Below are 23,443 nucleotides of genomic sequence, written 5' to 3'. Positions count from 1 at the left end.
TTTCTAATAATGATGATAAGATTTTTTTCAAATCTATTTTTAGTAAAACAAAAATAGTCATACTTAAAATTATATATGTACTTCAAATATACTGTAAAATGTTATAAAAAATGTTTTTTTTCTAATAACTTGGATTTAAATTCTGAGAAATTATGAGTTAATCTCTATGTATAAAATGGGATTATAATATATTAATCACAATAATAAAAACTTCTTTATATTTTTTAACTATTATTGAAACAATGTGTAACATTTACAATTAAATTCAATTATTAGATTATAATACATTAGTCATAACCAGAAATGTTATACAACAATTTCTTTGTATATTTTTTATAGCCAATGTGGAAGCACTTTGTAACATTTACAATTATATAACGTATATAATAATGATCTCATTAGATTGTATAAGATTTGTTTCAATGAAACGAGTGCAAGTGCACGATGTCTATTGAATTGTTATGTAAAATTGCAGGAAAACGTTGAGGAAAATATCCATCTTCTTCCTAGTTTTATTAAATAAATTTCTCTTTATATACAGACAGCTATTTTTTTGCTTATTTGTTAACATCGCAAATCCTGGCGAGTTTCTAATTTTTCAACACAAAAATTACATAAAGAATTTTATTTGTACATTCAATTAGTAACTTTTTACCAAAGTCAGTATTGTATTTAGTGTATTCAGTATAGTAGTTTCACTTTTTATGTTAATATATTCAAATTTTGTAAAATTAAAGTTAAGCAACGTTTGTAACATTACACGGATCAATGTGCAAATTCATGACAAATAATGGGGGGATTTAAATTTAAATTTAATAACGATAATTATATAATATAATAAAATAGATAACAATCTAAAACATTTAGATTTCCGATTTAATATAGCAAAAGTGTAATAGAATAATTTCGTTTTTCTCGATGGGCAGTGGTGCGCACATTGTACTACATTTTGAATGAAAACTAATTACAATTATTATAGTTTTCTAGGAAATAGTAATTACCCCTTAATTTGGTTGATATATCACGGGATGAATTTCATAGGTCAGTAGAAGACGTTTATGTTGAATCCATACCACCCGATGTTGATTCAGTTGTCGGGAAATCCCGGGAATATAACTATGAGATTGCTATTATTAATGAATTTGTGTAGATGTTCTATTTGCAAATTTCGAATTGTATTGAAAAGTATTAAAATGTTAAAATTGCAATTTGTTTTTACAAGAGTTAACTAACTTTTATATATAATAGTTAATTGATGAGAGAAGAAGCACTCTTAAGAATCAGAATTAATATAATATAAACTATTTATTGTTTAAAAATATGTTTATACAATCAGAACTTTATTAGTACATTAATACAAATATTGATTTCAAGTATTATTATAAATACAAACAGATATATTGTTATGCATTTAATGTATTACATTAAATGTAAATGCGATAAATAATTCGCACCGTTAATTTGATTATTCATGTACGAAAATATTGGATACAAATGGAAGCTAATAACCAAACAACATCGAATAATTAATGATCATGCTTTAATTAAAATAATTACTTCGCTTGATGCTTTATTTCATTTCTACATAATTACTCATGTTTAACTGGATTTTAGCAATGCATACTGTAATTACGTGTAATTATACCCACAGCATACATATGGATTTTCAATTGCAGCTCAATTTGGATACATTCAAATGATGTGCAACGTTTCTGCATTAATTATACGTATTAGAAAGTAATGCAGATTTTATCATGCAAATATGAATTGTTTCGCAACCATTCATTACATATAATTCAGTTAAATAAATTACTTTTCAAAATTGGAACAATAATATAAATTCTAGAATAAATTTCAATTTGATTTACTACACTATTAAGTAAGTAATAACTTGGATCATTTATTTAATAACTTAAATTAATTCACAATTGACCTGAAAAGATCCATGAACATTGTATAATTTAATAATTGAACATTTTATTAGAGATGTATAAATATTTTGAACGACTTAGAATGTACGTGCATCGAAGTTTATGATCAGAAAGCAGAAAGTCAATATGTCTGGTTGTTTGTTATTACATCCAATATTTCACCTATTTCTATTCTAACAAATAGTTTGTAAAGGGCACGCATTTGCCGCCCCCGCAAACTCGAAGATAGCTTTCTTCTTCAACATTATTCAAACTCCTTTCTATTTTCCATCAAAAAGTGATATTTTCTCCTACTTTTAACAAACTTATTATAATTATTCATGGACATTGTTACGCTTAATTTAATCCTATCTTTCGTAAACTAAACGAGATATTTCAACACACGATTTACGTAAAATACAAGGACAAACGCATGTATCGTTTGCAGGAAATAGTCCTTTCCTGTATTTTCTATATGTATGTATCATTGTTTTTGTTATTCTTATACAAATTATTTAATAAATCTAAATATTGCTTTGATCAGTAGGGATTTACTATAGTCCAGTTTTAATTTTTTTTAAATAAACTGACTGTTAATTGATCAAAATAATTCCTAAAAAAATATTTATTTATACATAAAATATCGTTTTTTAACAGTCAAATATCTTTTTATGTGGTTTTAATGTTCTCGTTTTGTTTAACAGTCCGAGATATTGCCGGAACAGACAATGCGAGATATTACTGTAATTAGAACACACAAGCAGCTATTTTTTAATGTAGTTATTGAAGATCATACAAATTTTCTAAAAATTCCAATTTTCCCGGGAAAAAATAATAAAAATCGCGGGAAAAAATTGAAAATGTCCTACTACACGCTCGCTACGATAACATTAATTAGATATTTATATAATTTGCTATAATATGAAACAATAAATATTTGACTAATTATAATCTGTTGTATACATTTTAAAGGACTTTTCAAAGTTTATAATAATTATATTAGTATACTCCAGACTTTTTAATTGATCTGTTTTATTTTCATCTCTTCAAAAGTTTTTTTATTAAAATAAATAATTTGTAGCAAATTAAATTTAAATTTCCCGCTTCTCAGGATAACAAAATTCCGGTATAAGTTAGACTTTATAAACATATGTTTCTATAATTATAATAATTTTGTTAAATAATACTTTTTCGTTAAAAACAATCATTCATCGATACAACACGAACAATTCCATAAACTTATATAATTTGCATTTTCAAATATTTCAGGAAAGTATTGGAATTTATTATATTTCTCTTGATTACAATTCTGACAAAAAAAATCACTACAGTGAAAACTTATAAATTGAATCTTATATAATAAATGAGAATTATAATCATCATAATAGTTGATTTGCAAATTACCACATGTATTTATAGAAAAGAATATAAAAATAATAATCATTGTGACGTAATTAATGTAAAAGCTGTGATTCACATTAAATATGCTGTATACTTTTATACGTTTTCAATTATTAGCAATTAGCATGACTTGATGCATCGTCGCACAATATTAATTAGCAAATTAATAACAATAATAAATAATTACAACACTTTTCCTTTCTAACTATAAGCAACAAAATAGAAATCACTGTAATATGCATTTATTACTTTTCGCAAAAATATTTATTTAACTTTTGAAAATTATTATCACATTTACATTCCTACTGAACACTAATTTTAAGGTACAACAATAATCGGTTCCGTCAATACATACAAATCATAAAAATAAACCGTATAAAATAAAGATTAAAAAAGAATGTACAACCATTTGTGTATAAAGAAAATGAATGATGAATTAAAATTTAGTTTTAAAATTTTCAAACCGTACTATAGTTAATCCGGACTGATTGAAGCCGTAATATTCGATTTACTTAGATCATATAAAATAATACAAAATTGTATGATTTATTATTTCAATATCAATTATACTAACACAAAATTACAAAGCGATATTTTCAAAACAATAATAATATTAATAACATTTTTTTTCATTGATATTCTTAATACGTTTTTTTTTGCTTCTCCAATCTTTACTAATGTAGACGTGAAATAGCCATGATTATTCAACGGTGACGGATACTCATATTTCTCAACTCATAAATGTACTTAAGACATTATCCTTTGTAAACACTCAATTGATGTCCCCAAAGTTGAAGCTCAAACAAAGGACGAGAAGGACAAGCTAATACGTAAGGATAATGTTTGTCCTTCATTGATATCCAAGAGCAAACATATTATGCATAAATATTAAATACTAAGCGTAAAAGATTTTTTTACAACCAAAAACATATTCTGATAGAAATAGGGATTAAAAAATATTTAGTTACGATTATTTAAATTAAGCTATAATATTACTGCAAATTTTTCCAAATATATTTATTTGAGCGTACAATTAAGTAACTAATGATATTTATATTTAATACTTGAACACTGCATAATATGATTGCCTTCAGTTTTCTCCTCCTATATCTTCATATCCGTATGTTAAGAAACGGAAATGTCAAAGATGCAATCGATGTGTATTTTACATATTCGCACAGCTAAATGCACATTTCCTCATATTCAGATCGTGAAATCCGTCCATGCGGAAAATTTTTACACCCACGCGGATATAAATTTTAAATTTCCATACACTCTCAGAGATGTTTCACAAAGCTCTAAATATAGTATAGAAATCATGTACAGTTTCACCTGTCAATTCTCTATTCAAGCATATATCAAAGGTATTACAAATTTTGGATTTAAAAATAAAATAAGTATTGATTTTTTATAATTATAAACAAAAATATGGAAAAAATGCCACAATGTAATAAAGCGCACAAAAACAGACTTTTTTATAATTTATTTTTATTTTCAAATGGGATTTATCGAAGCCCCACTATGAACATGAATAATTCATGTTTTTTTCCAATTATAACCTTACTAAATATATTTTAATTATTTGTGATTTATTGTATAATAAATGTTCTAATGCAACCAATTTGTTTACTTTAATTAGTTTATTTTATTCTACATAATTATTTTTCCAAATTTATTTTCTCCTATAATAGCATAAGTTTTAAATTTTTTATCAGAAATTTAACAAAAAATAACAAAATGAATTAACTGATTCATTTAAAAATAATACATGTTTTGAATTGAAATGTACTCATTAATCAAATATTGTTTTTCTGCATTTAACATTTGTATTTGCTCAAATAACTCGAACAATCTATAATTTATTAGTTATAAAACTACTAATAAGAATAAAATATAATTTTTAAAAAACTCAATAAAATGGTATGAATTTGCAATTATTTTATAAATAAATGTAATAATACATTTTCTTGACTAATTTTAGAAAATTAAATACTTCAAATATATTCAAAAAGCTAAAGTATTTTAAAATAAAAATAATTATTACAATTTTGATACGTTTATAGATGCATAAAACACGATCAAATAATTAAATAACTTGAATGATAAAACAATGAGCACACACCAGTGGTTTCCAAATTTGATGCCTCGATTTCATAAAATAGATAAAACTTTAGCAGTCATTTGGAAAATTGCTTATTGTGACTAATATTTGCATCTACCCTTAGACTAGTCCGCACCTTCCTAGGAAGGCGCGCCTCACAGTTTTGAAAACGCTGCAGTACACAATCAAATTGAACTAAAGAATAAAAATATGCAATAAAACGGTATACATTTTCGATTATATTCTAAATAAATGTATTAAGGAATTTTATTGGTGAAAGTAAAACGATAAATAAATAAAGAAAATGTGTACTAATATGCATATTTCTTAACGTTTCGATAAGATGGTTTAAAGTGAAATGATTTTGTAGTGAAATTAAAGTTTCTTATTGCATAAAACTCGATCAAACAGTTAAAATAACGTTTCAAAATTTGATTTGATGGTATAAATTTGTAATTATTTTATAGATACATATAATAATGAACTTTCTTTAAGAAAGTAAAACGATCAAACATTTAAAACAAATAAAGAAAATTTCATAGTTCTTTCCCGAATAAAATACAAATATTAACATATGTTGTATAATTATATTAAATGAATTTATAATTGTTATTAATGAAATATGATAGATTGCTTTATTAATAAATTTAAAAAAAAAACTATAAGCACCATATTTACAACAAGTACATAATTCAGATATACTAAATGGTCTGTGTAAAATTGCTTCAGGGGCCAGATGCGGTCCGTGGGCCACCAGTTTGAGATCATTGTTCATAATCATTAAATGACGGTAATATAAATAGATTAAGATAAATTTATTTACTATTATCAATTGGAAGTGTACAACAGAAATAATAATTGTCTCTTGACAGTAGAAACAATGTTTGTTTGATCTTGAATTAATGATGGTATTTGGAAGATCACGATAAAGGCCCACTAGTTGAGTCACGCGACAATGGCTTAATATAATTCAAATGACACATTAATGAGTTTTAATTATAACTTGGATATGACATCACACTACGGAAAGTAAGTGTACTGAGCTTTATGGAATTCTAAAGTGAAAGGTCATACGCGTCAACAAACATCCGCCTTCTGGCACATCAAGAAAATCATCCTCGTCCCAATCTCCAGATGAAATCTTCACAACAACAACAATAAAAAAATATATATATTCCATACGAAAGAATTGAACCATCTTTTTTTTCTTAAAGTTTTCACATGTATCTTGACCTGGTTGGTACACATTCGTTTTTTTCTCTCTAAGGATGAGGTCATCTAGGATACTTTAGAAATGCATTAAAATCAACTTTTTAAATAATCATTTAGATGACAGCGCCTTCATTATTTATATGAATATCAAGACGATTCATGATAAATAATATATTATCATTTCCTTAAGACAGTTGAATCACTTTGTAATCTATACTTTCCTTTATTTATAGAAGTGAAAATAAAAACTGAAGTAGTAGTTTGTGGAATCACTGTAATCAATCAAGGCTGTATCATTCTATCAAGAGATTTAGTTTTACTTTCTTCAAAGATAATATGATTTTAATGTTGTTCACTTATAACATTTAATGCTGATGATTAAAACTTGGTCTAAACACGTGATTGGATTCACTTAATTGATTTTCTTTGTAATGGTGATTCACGGTTTCTTCGTCGATGGAAGAAATTTCATGGAGAATGTTGCTGAGGTCGTGCCATTAAAATTTCTTCTGACGAGGACGGGTCCTTGATTGATTGTGCATCGAAAATGAAAGTTATTTTCTCTGTGTTGTCTCCTCGATGTAACGCTTAAAGCGACGAAAAATAATTAAGTAAAAGTGCTATTGCTGCCTACCAATAACACCAAAATGAGATATAAAAAGTGAAACTCTTAATGTCGGCAATAAATTCTCGGACTCGACCGGACTTAGAAAACGTTTATTATCTCGGCACTTTTTCTTTCTGCCCGCCGAATGAAAACAAAAATTAAGTAGTTTTTCAAATTGAAAGAGAGAACAAACTACACCGAATTTTTACACAAAAAAAAGACCTATAATTGTTTTGGTAGAAAGTTTTAATTGTTAATTAAATGCTAATAATTATTTTATATTCGAAAATATATTGCAGCATTTTCAATATTTATTTTAAATCTTTGATCGTGTTACAATTATAAAGAAAGTTCATTACCAAATTGAAATTTACCTTCAAAATAATTTCACTTAATAATTAGTTTTATTTGATAATATTATAACATTTTCTATATTTGTTTTAAACATAATTTAAACATTTAACATTTCACTATAACATAATTTCACATTAAACTATCCGATTTTCTTTATTTGTTCACTATCAAATTTATCTTCAATATAATTTCTCTTACGAAAATTCTATAAAACAAATTATTAATAATTAATATTATTTATTGGCCAAAGTATAGACACATATATAAATTCCAAAGGGGAATCACCAAAATAATATTATAGTTTTTGTACCGTTCGAGTTATTCATTTTAACTGTTCGATCGTGTTTTATGCATTAAGATATTTTTTTATAATTTCACTACAAAATCATTTTTATAAAAAAGGCGGTTAGAAATATATCTTTTTATACGGTTAAAAAACGAAAAATAAAAATAAATGTTGAAAATAACCTATCTATCCTATGCGATTTTTGCATACTTTTCGATTTAAACGGTATTAAATTAAAAAAGTTACAATTTCAATTTACACGTTTTTTCTCAGCATATATATCGGGGATATGTATATATATATATATATGAATGTTTAATCGTGTTACATTTATCAAGAAAATTACGTATAATATCTGCAAATTTGTACAATATTCCCTCTTTTTATTTTCATTTTATGCTCATTAGAAAATAATTATAATTTATTATATTGAAAATTATAAATCATTTAAGTTATTAAATCGTTTGATCGCGTTTTATACATTTAGAAATTTGTATTTAGTATTAAATTTCACAAAATCATTTCACTTTAAACACTAATCATATACGAAAATACTACAACTTTTTTTGATTCATTTTAAATATTTAATTGTCTTACGTTCACCAAGAAAATTTGATTATTACATTTAAATATTTTGCAATTATATTTAATTGTTTTATACTCATCATTAAAAAAAAATCTTCTAATTTATTATATTGAACATTATAAACCGTTCGAGTTATGATCGTGTTTTATACGTTTAGAAACTTTTAGTATTGAATTTCACTACAAAATCATATCACTTTGTACATATGAAAACACTAATAATGAATGAAAATAGCTTTGTTTGATTTATTTTATTGCCTTACGTTCGCCATGAAAATTTATTATTGAATTTATTTAGTACATAATTATAAATTTATTCCATTTTATTGCCTTTTTGTATTTTGCAATTATATTTGATTATTTTTTATGCTCGTCATTAAAAAAAAACTACTAATTTATCATATAGAAAATTATAAATCGTTAGAATTATTTATTTTAATGGTTTTATCGTGCTTTGTTTATTCATTTTGTTTTTATTAAAATCATCTACGAAATAATTTCCAACATTTGCAATTGTATTTGAGTGTATTTTATGGCTGCTATTAAAATCTCATAAATTATTATATGGAAAATTATATAGTAATCGAGTTATTTACATTATTTTTATAGATTGTGTTTTGTGCATTAAGAAAGTGTTGATATTAAAACACAGTAAAATAATTTCACTTTATTCCGTGAAATGTAAACGTTAATATTTATTGATATTATATAAAATTCCATTTATTATTTACTTTAACCTTCCAATTATATTTCATTACTAATTTATTTTCCTTAATTTTCAATGACATTTAGTATACACTTGTCATAATGATGTTACATTTTTTAATTGAATTATATATAAAAAAAACCTTATTATTGGATTTGTAAACAACTAACACGTCACTCAATAAGTTCATAGTATGACATATAGATGACGCCTCTATCGATAAATCCATATAATATTTAGATAGTACCAACCTTCAGACGACGGCTGTCAAACTTTTATGTCAATCTTACATTTCGTTCACAAGTTACAGTGGCTTTAGTGACGCTACTTTTGTAATTTTCAAAACAATGGAAAAATATGAATTTAAGAACAATTATTGCAATAAAATGCAAATGATTAAAGATTATATTATTACTTTAGAATTCCTCAAGAAACAACCCTTGGTATATGATTTAGTATATAATTTAAGTTTTTTAAATCGATTATCTATATATTTTTTCAAATATATAAAAAAAACTATTTTATGCTAATATTAAAAATTATTCGGACTAGTGTTATTAGAGAATATGTTAATTTATATTATAAGAAATTCCAAAGGTAATCCTAATTTTACTACAATTACCATTTTATCTGTCTATTAATTAGTACTAATCTAGAGAAGACTGTTTTGAATCCAAGGAATCTTTTCAAGTGTTGCAAGCATAACTTTTCGGTACTAAATATTCAGACTTACAATAATTATGATACTAGTAATATTATTGTATAAAACTTATAACAATTGAAAATTGACTATATATAATATATTATTTTATGTAGAATTCTGTTCATATTTTGTTTCTTTAAGATCACCTGCAATATTAATACGTTGTATACTAAATTATATAATACAATATCTAATATAATTCAGTAGTCAATGTGAGTATTTATTTATAATCGAATTATTTATATTCCACAGGTTTAATGAAAATAATATTATAATTAATTTAATTCTTACGTTTATTACTTCCCTTGAAATTATAAGAAAAAGCTTTAATTTGTAAATTTTTATTATACTTAATAATTGAAAATATATACAATACATATTACTCTCCATTTCTATCAATTCCATTAAACCAGAAATACTAATTATAAAATTCTTGCTTTATAATTTACTTTTCGAACAATTTCCTACATCATTTCCTATCCGAAGAAGGAAATAAACCTATATTTTAAATAATATCTACGTTATGCATTCTACGATGTTACATAATTATGTAAATTCCAAAGAACGTTATCGGATACTTCCAATATCCTCTACACACCTATATCATCAGTTCCGCTTCACTTCCAGGACATAAATGTCTTTGTCGTTTTCCATTATATAGTTTTTTTTCCTCTTACTTCTCTAATTTCGACTATAATTTATGGTATTGTTTCGTGCAAAAAAAGGAAGTTGATGTACAAACTTAAGAACTAGAAAGTGAGTATGTGTGCATGTGCGTAGGATCAATGACATTCACGTAATGGTATTCTTTATGTTATGGCGAAAGAAAGTATGTGTTTACCTCAAACATAGATATTTTTCTATTTGACTGTGTTAAATCATATGATTTCGATATTTAAGATTTTCTCCGTATCATTATTTAAATAGAACCATCAATAAATCAACCTTGCATAGTGCTGCTTCGATCAGTCCGGATTCACTATAGTCCGGTTTAAAAATTTCAAAACAAACTCAATTTTAATTGTCAAAATAATACATACATGTGTCAGTCAAGTTTTTTATTCGGTTTTAAACTCCTCGTTTAGTCCGCTTTCAAAAGTATTACCCGCACTATCCGAGGTATTTGTAGAAAGGATGTATAATATTATTTATTATAGGAATAAATAAATAAGATGTAAAGAAAGCACGTTTTCGATAAGAGAATATTTAATTAATTGGTAATACGATGAGACAATGCTTAAGTGAAAGAAAGTCGTTAAAATGCAATAGCGGCTTTATGGTATTGTGTTGACTGTAGATGCGCATAATAATTGATTATTTCATTTGCATACAATCGTTAGTAAGCCGCTAATTGCGTAAATCGTGAAATTCCTCGCACACTAATCGTTTTCTACAAACATTTTGTACGTTAACCGAAGTCGTGAGATCGACTACAATGGATCAGTCACGAGACCTTTAATTGGCTTAATGGCTCAATGCTTCAGTAAAATGGTTCCAACGAAAAAAACCTGCAACTCAATAGTAATATCTTTCTTAGACAAACCGCGTCTTTTTTTTTGAGCAAATATAACAGCATAATCGTAAAATAATCGTTGGAGTAAGTAGCTTCTAGTACATGTGTAGTTTCTCAAGTATATGTTAATTTCCATTGTTATAAATAAGGAAATACAACTCTATTAGCAAATTATATGACATTATTTTACTGTACTATTTACATACACAAAAATTTGAATTTGTATGAAATTAAAAGATAAAAAAAAATAAACAATTAAGAAATTAATGCTTATATACAAAATCATAATAAAAGAAAACAATGGGCTATTGACCATAGGTATTTCCAACCGTTTTTTATTTATGTCTCGATTCTCGGGAATAAAAGTTTTCGAGAAAATGTACATTTATATTAAACATTTGATATTTTAATTAAATTACTAAAAAAAAAAGAACATCAACAGAATAATCATATAGACCAGTGCGCTTTTTTGTGAAGATTGTGTCATAAATTGAAGAAATATTCGTTTTAATTATGAGACTACAACTGGTATATAAGTTGTATATTACGTGTATTTGTTCTTTTTTATCTTTTTTTTACATCTTTCATAAGTTTATGGGATAAAATTATTGCATTTGCTAAAAAAAGCTATAAAAATTCACTAGTAAATGGAGAAGTTTTATCATTAATTTCCTCAGATTAACTAAATCTTTTGTATTTTTAGCGATAGAGGAAATTGTTAATTTTTACAAAAATATTTATGAGATCATTGGGAGTCATAACTCATTAATTAATTTGTAATAGTAATAAATTTCATTACTATTACAAATCATCTGAAATTGTATATTTTTTTTTAATTATTTTTAATAATGAATCAAAAATCATAAAACTTTGTAAAAACTCTTATATAAATAAATAATTAAATTGTTACAGGATTTTCAAAATTTGAGAAATTAATTTAACAATATGAACGTTATGACAATAAATATAGCCTTGTTTCATTTGTATAAAAAAAATACATGTAATCTGTGTTGTGTATATATCCAAATTGAAGTTTCTTTTTTTTTGTACAAGCAATTGTTTTTAGCACGCTTCTACGGTTTTGTAGATTCATCCTCAGACACTTTCTATATTTTGAAATGAAATTATTCAACTTATAACTCTTTGATGATATACATAATTGTTAACTTATTTTCAATACACATAAAATGTCAGAAAGAAAATCATTAGTCTATAAAATTATATAATAATTGCAATTATTTGCAGTTTATGTATTATTTCTAATAAATAAATAAATTTTAAATTGTTTATTTTTATAATTAATTTAATATATTTGTTAAATTGTTAATATGCAGTTAAATTATTTCAAAAATTTAATAATAATTCAGATTCTTAAATTATTTATATACTGTTTTCTAATGTCTCAATAAAAAACGTGTGAGACATTGTAAATTATTCTTAAAAATTTCTATTTTGTATTACTATCAATATTATCTTCTTATAATAAAATAAATTGATTTGTTTAATATACAGTTGATTTTTAGTAACAAATACTTGTATAGATTAGGATTGTGTCAATTAATACTCTTGCAGATTTAAATGTAAATGCCCATGTTCCATTCTTTACAAAGCACGGATACTGCAAATCCAATAATCCGTATACAGTAATCCGTTTAGTATCGGCTTTGTACGCTATATTTAATTGCGGTTATTTAACATCAATCTTTTATTCATGCTTTGTTCCACTTTTTTATTTAATTTAATCTACTTATATTGATAAATCCTATTATTTCCAAATGCAATATTTGAATAATTAAAGAACGTAATCTTATTAGTTTATTTTAAATATTAATATATGTTTATTTTTTTCTATATAAAACTACACAAATAATTACAAATCAATAGCCCTTTGTATCAGTTGACTTTTAAAATAATATAATATTTTTGTTAATAAGTTCTATTAATTATAACTTACTTTTGATCTGGACAATAAATATAATTTACACATTTTCTATACAATTTCTCAATTACTAAAAGAATTTGTAAAACGTATTGAAATTAAAATGATTTCATTTCATATTGTAATTAAGAATATCCTGTAACAACTTTCAACAACTTAAAATGAATATTAATGTATCCTTTATCCATTAAAAAAATACTTGAACAGCGTTAAAAATGTATTTAAAAACATTAATATAAAGTGTCTTTTATAATGTAATAAACATGCTTTTTTTTGTTCCAGTTCACCGAGAAATTTATTTCTAGCGGGAGTGAAACATCCCTTACTTTGTCAGCTTTGCATAAAGTGCAAAGTCTGTGTGTAAATAAAGCAAACTTTGTACGTATCTCAGTTGAAACTAAATCACACTGCTAATATGAGTTCCTATATGCATGGAATACATAAACCATATATTTGTTCATAAAACTTATTTAATAAAAATTGAGTATAGTTTGTGACTAAAATTGAAATATATGCAACTACTTTTATATTGAGATTGATGATATTTAAAACTTAATAGTAGTCATTTTGCTAAATATATAATTTTTTAAATAAAGTAGAAGTACTACTGCTCTAGTAAAGTTTTCTTCTCAGCTAATCATTGAACACAACATGTTTTATTATGTTTAATAGATAAAGTTATGTCATAATAAACAGAAACCGACAACTTTTTTGGAGCAAAGAGTTGTTTTGCAGATATTGCCTGTTAAAAAAAGTCTAGGGAGCCGCACGATAAGTAGTATTACTTGAGAAATTAATCTTCGCTAATGCTAACTTAATAGGAAGATTTGCGATGGGAAATCGTTCCGCTCCATGCTTGCTATTTTGTTTTTCTGTTTTCTTTGATAAAAAATAATTTAAAAAAAACGCTAACTTACGTGGAGTGCTAAGGCTGCAATTTCTTATCAAAAGAACCTCATGCGACCCCTATTCTTTTTATTTGTCTTTGTTTTTTAAAAATTAGAACCAAATATTACGAACTAATACTTAATAATACCTCCTCTAGCCTCAAACTAAGATTTTACCCTTCTTGGCGTCAATTCAATGAGGTAAAAATTGTTGCCAAAGTTAAAAATACAAAAACAAGTTTATTTTTAATTATCCCTTCAACACAATATAACTATTTTTTTCTTTTTTAGAAATGATATGTTATGAAAATGAATTTCTTAAAGATATTCATAATTGAAAAATTATGTTAAAATACAGCATTCCCAGCGTTTCGAAAGTTATAACAGTTTTAAGTTGGTTGCAGTAAAATTTCAATTTATTTTCAATGTATAGAAGACATATTTAGATTATTACACTAGTTTTTTTTTTCATTTTATATACAAGATATTGGTATTTATTTGGTTCGAAATTGACTTACCTTGATGAACCTATTCTTATGTAAGCTTGCCAAGGAAAACTACCAAATCCAGCTTCGTCTCCTCCGACAATTCTTCGTTGTGCTTGTTGCCCCGTTGATATTCCACAACCTGTAAAATATTAACAACAAATTCAATATCATACATATCTTAATATAAATAATATAATTAATAATTGATTTATATAAAATGAAAATTATTGATAGAAATATTTGATGTTAACTCGTATTAAACGTATTAAATATTATATTAATGCAGCAACTTACAATAATTATGTTCATAAAATATTATACATTTTTAGTCCAATTTAGTCCGAAATCCAGCTATTGTAATTATTGATGCATCTAAATAATTATCAGGAGAAATATTTGATTTATAACGTAAATGAAAAATAATATTTTTTGTTTATATAATTTTGTTTGAATATTATACATCATTTAGCTATTCTTGCGTAATTAGTTTATTGTAATAAATTATTAAAGTAATCATTTTTTCGTTTATCATTCTTATAAAAAAATTAATATAACGCGCTATAAATATTTTATGTAGATTCAGGATATCAATAAAGGTCCAATAAGATATGCTTGTATTATTGTTTTTGATAATTTATAAAATATTATATTAAATCCATTTTTAATAATAATTTTCAATAATGAGAAACATGTATGAGAATAAATAACAAAAAATAATACAAAACTTATGTCTCAAATCGAGTTATAATTAAAATCACATGATTTTAAATAAAATTCGAAGATTCGTTTAACCAAAAAAAGATGAAATGAACTATAAATATTAACAAAATAAAGAATTTGCAGTACAACTATTTCATCACTTGATTTTATTTAAAGTGTCTAACGTCGCTGCTGACCGTTTCCAAACAAAGATCGATCTTGTGTTTAAAACTGGTACTTATATTATTCTCATCTTCATCGTAAAGAAAGATCTTCAGATTATTTAACCAGAGAACTCTGCAACTAATCAAATCAAAGATTCGATCCGGTGTACCAATTGCAATGCAGCACGTGTGGAAATTCTCGAGTTGAGTTACTAAATTCGTCTCTCCGGTGCACAACCTCACAGTTATAATGTTCGAATTAAACAAGATCTCTTGGAAAATATCGTATAGATATTTGGCTAATTTTCTTGTGGGAGTCATGACGATTACTTGCGTTTGAAAATTATTTTGGTAAAGATGAAGCCACATCAGTCTGCAATAAAAAGTTGCTCTGTCGTCCCGCGTGTTTAGTTTATCTTCGAACTGGTAACTGTGCCTGGAGAGAATTTGTTTGCGTTTTAATATCCACGGCGTGTTCATTCCATATTGGATTACAGCCCTTATCAGGTGTTGTCTTAAATCAAATTCTTGATACCTGTTTTTTGATAACAACTGAAGATCTGGGACATCTATTTTCGCCGGTTTTCGTACGGGTAAGGTGAAATCTGGGATGGAAAATTCTGGGATGGATAATTCTGAGTTGGAGGATCTTGTTGATTCATTATCCTCCTCACGATCTCTATTGCCGGTATATCTGGGTTTTGGTTTACGCTTCGAAGATTTACTTTGCTTCTTTTTTGGAGGCATCTTTACAACCGTTAACTCAGTTTTGCAAACTTGTACTATCTACAATGAAGCGGACTAAACCGAGTTGTATTTTTTTATCACTTTATGCATTTCTTTCAACTATTTATTTCTGATAATTCTCAAATACTTTTTTAAATTCTGACATCAAATGGATACAGATAATTCCACTTACAATATGTTTGTTTTATATGGACTTATACAATCTGATACAAAAGCGGTGAGTTCAAAACTCAGACAGAATTTAGAAAAATCATGGTATATACCAGTGATGGTGAACCTTGTGGGATCGGAGTATTAAAATTTAGAACAAAAACGTAGGTCCAAGGCACCTAGTGACTTGAATACATACATGATTATGCGAGGTTTAACTTATAATATTTCATATATGATGAACATTATCATCTGGCACTTTATATTGCTTTATCTGAAATATAATACTGATATAAAATATCAAATACAAAACAAGACTGTCATGTCAATTCATGATTTATTTTCCGTTCTTTTTTTTAAATTTTATATTAAAGTTAGATACATAGATGATGAGAACAAATTTCATATGTGATGAACATTATAATGTTTTTTGACGCGTCACCCAGAATGTCTCGTCGAGTGATCTTGTATAAATGATGACAGGTGTCATTTCACGACCCATAAGTTGAAAAACGCTAGTCTATATTACATTTTATACTATAGAACCCTTAAATAGGGTCTTAAAAATATAAATGTCATTGTTGTCATCTGACACCAACTATATAGCCACTTTATATTAATATATCTTAAATATGATTCTGACATAAGTTGTCAAAAATATAACAAGACTGTTTTTTTATTTATTTCTGTTTTTTTAAATTATATATCAAAGTTTTAAAAATATATGTAAAAAAAAATTATGTAATGTAATTTTATTCACAATCTGTTCATCAATGTGAATAATGATTAAATTTAAGATTGCGGTTGACATTAGGCAGGTAATCTTAACTTCAGTAGTATATTGATTCTCTGCGATTCCACTATTTTATTTCACTGTATATCTGCTGTTAACCTTAACACTATCATTGTCCATCGACTTGGCTGAAGGTCAATATGCAGAATCTCATTCATGTGTCCATCTGTACTTGCTGCAAGTACTGAGAGGGCTCAGAAGGGGCCTGGCTTGACCAGGATTTGAACCTGCGCCCACTAGCGTTGGTAGGGCGACTTAACCATTCGGCTATTAGTCGCCCTCATATGTAAATTAAAAATGTTCTTGAAGTATAGGTAGCTTATGAAAGATTTCACTCAGTGTATTAAAGACATTTATTAACTAAAATATTGTAAATAAATAAAATTAAGGACAGTTCCTAATTTTTAAATGAACTATGTCTATAGTCGTAACGATAACTGAGATACTGTTCCTATTTTAATGTAGAATTTATTAAAATTTTGATTAAACATTTTTTAATAAAATTCTACATAAAACTATACATCGATACCGATTCACTATTGAAAATTTTAAGACAAATTAAATGTTAATTAAGCAAAATAAAAATAAATTCCGCACTATGCGAGATATTATAATTTTGTCATTGTTTAACATAACTATTATTATATTAATAAATTGAGCAAATACTAACCAATGCAGAAATATTACTTTTTATTAATGTATTTATACAATATTTTTAAAAAGTAAAATTAATAACAATGTAGTTCTATTATTATTGATTGCGGATTTCCTAAAACCATTAGAACTAAGTGTATATAAATAAGGATGTCCTTGACACGTATTTGCTTGATTCGAAAAAGAGGAGTTACGAGCGCAATTAGAATTGCATCGACATCAGATTGAATTAAATCAATTAAATTTATATAATTCCAGTTTGGATTTCACTTTCGTCCACACGGGTTTTACTATTTTCCAACTCGTACTATTACAACGAACGCGTTTAAATTTTAATGATTTCACTTTCCACTCGTTGCTCGCTCCTCTTACCAACTCTTCTTTACACGCGAACAATTACTAATTTTTACTCTAATCAAATATCATTAATTGTTTACACACACGCTAATAGAAATTGAAAACATATCACTTTAACAACATTAATATTAATGTTTCATTATCTGCAAATATGTATATGAAAGATAGTAAAAAGTGAACAGGTGTCTTTTAAAGTAAACAAGTTATTAACAATAATTTAGTAATTACTGAAATAAACATGACACTTTTTGTACATGACATACATATCACGCATTATTGTCGATATTACAAGTTATTATTTTATGAATTTCATAAATATTAATAGATAATTTTGAATAAATTAATCTAATGATACATTTGCATAAAAAACAAAATATTTATATTCTTACAGTTTACAATGATTTAAAGTTGTAATTTGTACTAAGTAGGAAAGTATTAAGTTTATTCTTTTGAAATTAATTTACTTTCATACAAAATCTAGAAAGATATTGAATATTTTTTAGAGAAATGCAAAAAAAAATATTGTATAAAAAATGTAGATTTAACTAACGACAAATAATTTATTAGTAAAATAATTCTATGTATCAAGTTTTAGAACGAAACTAGCAAAAAAATCTTCAAAAAAGAACAAAATCAAAACATAAAAATTGCATAAGGAAAAAAGGTGAAATTTTAATATTTCTTAATGTTCTAAACAAAATATTATAAAATTATGAGAATAAATTAAATACGAAAATTAATGTAAGAAATTTAAAAAAAATAATACTAAATATAATATCACATATTTATCATTATATAATTAAAAATAAATTATAAATAATAATATTGTTATAAAATTTGATTCATTCAATTAAAAACAAATCTATAAAATTAGTTATTTTTTACATAAAATTAAGAAATAAGTTTACTAAAGTGAAATTTTAAATTTTAGTCTTAAAAACAGTGGAAAGTAACAAATAATTCAAAAACAAATAAGAATATAATCAATGGAAAAAGAGAAAGTAGATATTTTGTATCATGAAAATTTTTGATAGTTTTATTATATTTGTATCTGGCACAAAAATTTCATTCATATGCGAAATCTGTTAATGGAATATTATATTTGAAATTGTAGTATTTCCAAAATCTCATGTAAATTTATTTCATACATAATGTTACTTATTTAATGATACAAATTAGAAGATAAAAATATCCCATTAATTAGACAAAATTATAATTTATTTCCCAAGTAAATCTCTAAAAATTTTTTTTAAATTTTATTGGCAATTAAACAATTGTTCATCGTTTCCAAATTCACCTGTGGCCATCACCGCCCCCCGGGATCTCTGCAGCGCCCACTTTGCAGCATTATACTCGAAAAAGTATGTTACTTTGTTATTAGATAACCATGATTTGAATGTAATAAAAACATATTTTATTATCAAAAAAATATTTAATTCTATTAAATTTCAATATTTTCAATTTATAAAAAAATGTAATTGAATTAGAAACTAAATTTGTCCGGAAACCAATGTCCGTTATGTACATTTGAAACTAACACTAAAGAGTCGATTATTGGTAATAATCACTTTCACTAGCAAAATGAGAAATCGTAAATACAAACATTTATCAAACTAATAATCACAAATATTAATTGTACATCGAGTTCGTTGAGATCCTTCGTCTTGTTTTACGAATTTCATTTAGTTATGGATTTACTTGTATTGCTGTGTGATAAAAATCGGAGAAAGTCGAGCACTCTTTACTATCCACGGGATAGTTATGCTTTACAATCCTCGAGATTACATGTCACTGAACTTAACCCTGAAATACAGCTTTCGCTAAATGCCTTTGGTTCATTTTTTTCTCTTTCTTTCTTCCTCTCTCTTCTTCTCGCTTTCAACAATTGCATCCATCTCACTTCCACCGACTGCTCCATAGAACTTTTTGTTTTCAATTATCCTACATATTTCACGGTTTAATTATTTCTTCGCCCACCGAGACGAACAAATCCTGCACGAATGGAAAAAAAGAATACAACAATACACAGACAGACACACATTTATACAACTGTATAAATAAAATGTGTATTGTCTACTTCAATAAAACCATTTTTTTTTTCAAGTTTTTCTATCATGAAACAAATGTACATTGTATTTGTATTATGATAACTAATTACATTCTTATATAAATTTTGTTTCTAACAAAAAAAAACTATTTATAAACTTATATTTTTAAAACACTTTTTTTACTTTCTGCTTTTTCTACATACATGTTAATTCATCTGTTATTGTTATAGTTACTAAATAATTGGATAAAATTTCAAACAAATAAACATTGTATTAAGAAAAATTGATTGTAACATTTTATAATAAATAAATATTTATTCTTTTTACTTTCTTATTTGAAACACTTTAGTTACTCAAAACACAAATTTGTTATGATTTTTATGAAAACCTCAAATAGTGAAATACATAATGATGATTCTTCGATATATTATTAACTTTTCGACTATAATATATAATTTTGGTTGTCCAATTTTCAAATTGTAGAATGTAGAAGCAATAATCATTTATGTGAAAGTATTTTCATACCTGCTAAAAAATATATGAAACCAATATTTATATTTCAATTACATTTTTATAATATTATAAAATTATGGAATAATAATTTTTATATTTTTTTCTAAATAAAAATTAATTAAGTTAATAACTGTTTGATTAAGTTGATAGCCCAAATTATGACCTCATTTAGTATTCATCATTTTTATGTACGAATTAATGTACAAATATATACTTGACAGAGATCTGTTTCTTTTCAAAAAATTGATATAAAATTTGACATTTGTTCAAACATTAAATAAACTTATTTACTGAATAATTGCTGACTCTTATATTGTAAATAAATTATTATTATGTATACTAGTTTTTTAATACATGAATCAAGATATAACGAGTATAAAAAACTAAATTTTCTTTTTATATATTTTTTCTGTATTAGTTAAACCTACAAAAATTGTTGTTAATCAAATATACCATCATTTTCTTCGAGGCGAAGAGAACAAATACCACCAATTCAATAAAATCCAAACCAATCAAATCCAATAGAACGTTCGATCTATTGTTGTTATGTTCTACTTTTGTATTGTGTGCAAAGTGTGTTAAGTGAAGTCCGAAGACGGACGACTCATGCAGATTGAAAAATTGCGTGCCATTGAGGGTGCGTATGGAAAACCAGAAACCTTAATTATCAAATTATGTGTGTTTGTGTATGTTTAATGTTGTTGAATGAATTAATGTAATATTTAGGGAGAATTTAGCCAAGCGTTCGGTACCACTTACGAGAATCTACATCGAATAGGGCGGCTTGTGCCTTGGCAGTTTCACGGGGTGCCTCGAGGGTACCGATCGCCTGACTGTAGCTGTGACCAGTTTTGGATGAGCCCCTATGACAGCACCCTCGAAGTAATCCCTCGCACGGGCTCTCCAACAACCCCCCGGACAACCAGCAACTCAAGAAGAATTCGCAAGTCGCAGTCGCCGCGCACACCTCTTCCGCTCCTAATTCCAATATCATCAATATACAAAATAAAATGATTTTCACCCGGGTAACATTTCGATGGAAAAGATGAAATGAAAAGCTCTGATATGATTGTGAATATAACAGAAAACGAACGCACCTCTATCCCGTGTATCTTGCTGCTGAAGATCCTGCAACGCCGAATCTCCTGCAAGGAAATCGGGTTCTTTTTGTGTGCTGGTTGTGTCCCTGAACGCTACCAAATCCGAAGGGAAGATAACACGCGGCCTCCTGTTTACCGTCGAAGCCCAAGGACTTTCCCAAGGGGTGCTTTGATCGAAGTACTGAGGCTCTCTGGCGCCTTGGAAGAAAACATCCCTGAAACCTCTCTGTCTTCGAGGCATTCTGTACCCTAAGACTTCACTCGGAGGAAAATTGAATCGCGGACCGCGTTGATAATTCTCACTAGAAGCTTGAGCTTCGTATTCCGAATAATCGACAGGCTCATATTCAGGTCTGAACCTATCACCCGGAAAGCTGATAGGTTTTCTGTACCTAGGCGAATCCAAAGACTCTTGCGAGTACCCGGTCGAAGGGCGGAAACCTTCATCGCTGTAATCAAACGATTTTCGAGCGCGAAAAACGAACCGAGGCGATGGCAGATGGATTTTCTCCGTATTGGGTTCAAAATTTGGTGGTAAAATTTCCCCAATATGTTCATTATCGTTCACTTCCGATACAGTATCATCTCGTCTTATAGGTTTCTGTATACTCGTCTCGTTCATTTCATACAATTTCAGTAAAGGTCTAACGAATTCCTTTTCCAAAAGTTTCTCATAATCGGATTTTCCCTCTCTTTGCAGGAAGGTGTTGATTGCGGCGTAATTTGTCGCGGCTTCGCTCTCGTTCTGCATCTGCCTCAGATAATTCCTTATAAAGTTCATCTGCTCGGTTTCCGCTTGATTATCGTTAATCACCGGAGGCGTCGGGGTTGTTACTTGAATCGGTACAAATTTCTCGACCCTCCTGCTGCTCAAACTTTGATAAGCCAACCTCTTCATCTCGGCTTGAGCGAGGAGAGAGCCGGTCTTCTCGGTCGGCGGATCCGTCGCTTGGATTAAGAAGATCGACATAACAATAGCTAATATTCCTGAGTGTATCTTGTTCATGATTCTATTCCATTTATTTTTGTTTGTATTTGGGATGGGTTTTTCTTCGTCTCTCGTCTCGGTAAAAATTTTTTCCTCTGAAGAACGTTTCAACTGTTTAGCACATCACTTTCTTAACAGAACTGGTGTGTATGTTCGTATATGCGTAGGCTCTTGTTCATCACAATTTTCAGTTTCGATTTTCTTTGTCAAAACACACTACTGAGATTCACTTGAAGCACTTCACATGCAGCCTTGGACGCCAGAGGCCGACTGGAACATCCAAAGCAACGCATTCTAGAGAGTTTAACTTTCACCACTTTCACTATATGAGAACTCCCCATCGCGTCCAGCGTCGGTTCTGCTGCTGCTGATGTTGGGGAGACCTCCGATTCTCTTCCTTAGGCGTGTTTTGGTTTTTTCCACATGTTATGTTATAACCTGTCATTATGCGCGGATTAAAAAATTGAGCACCCTCGGCACTCAGTTTCCTCCTCAATATACATGGAATGGAAAACTCTTTTGCAATGGAACAAGCAAT

General features: G+C 27.0%; 1 protein-coding gene across 1 annotated transcript in view; it reads right to left on the bottom strand.

Moving 5' to 3' along the window:
* Nucleotides 1–22,923, bottom strand: part of LOC108559603 (proclotting enzyme) — a 30,998-nt gene extending 8,075 nt beyond the window's left edge. Inside the window, exons 1-3 of the mRNA XM_017916933.1 lie at nucleotides 21,915–22,923; nucleotides 21,577–21,795; nucleotides 14,723–14,831 (exon numbers count right to left, since the gene is read on the bottom strand). Of these exons, the coding sequence (XP_017772422.1) occupies nucleotides 14,723–14,831; nucleotides 21,577–21,795; nucleotides 21,915–22,923 (1,337 nt within the window). The remainder of the gene's footprint in view (nucleotides 1–14,722; nucleotides 14,832–21,576; nucleotides 21,796–21,914) is intronic.
* Nucleotides 22,924–23,443: the final 520 nt, after the last annotated feature.

This window comes from Nicrophorus vespilloides, unplaced genomic scaffold (assembly GCF_001412225.1).
Source record: "Nicrophorus vespilloides isolate i.1.1-1 unplaced genomic scaffold, Nicve_v1.0, whole genome shotgun sequence".
NCBI lineage: Eukaryota > Metazoa > Arthropoda > Insecta > Coleoptera > Silphidae > Nicrophorus > Nicrophorus vespilloides.
The sequence above is the reverse complement of the archived record's forward strand: the minus strand, read 5'-3'. Positions and strand labels throughout refer to the sequence as shown.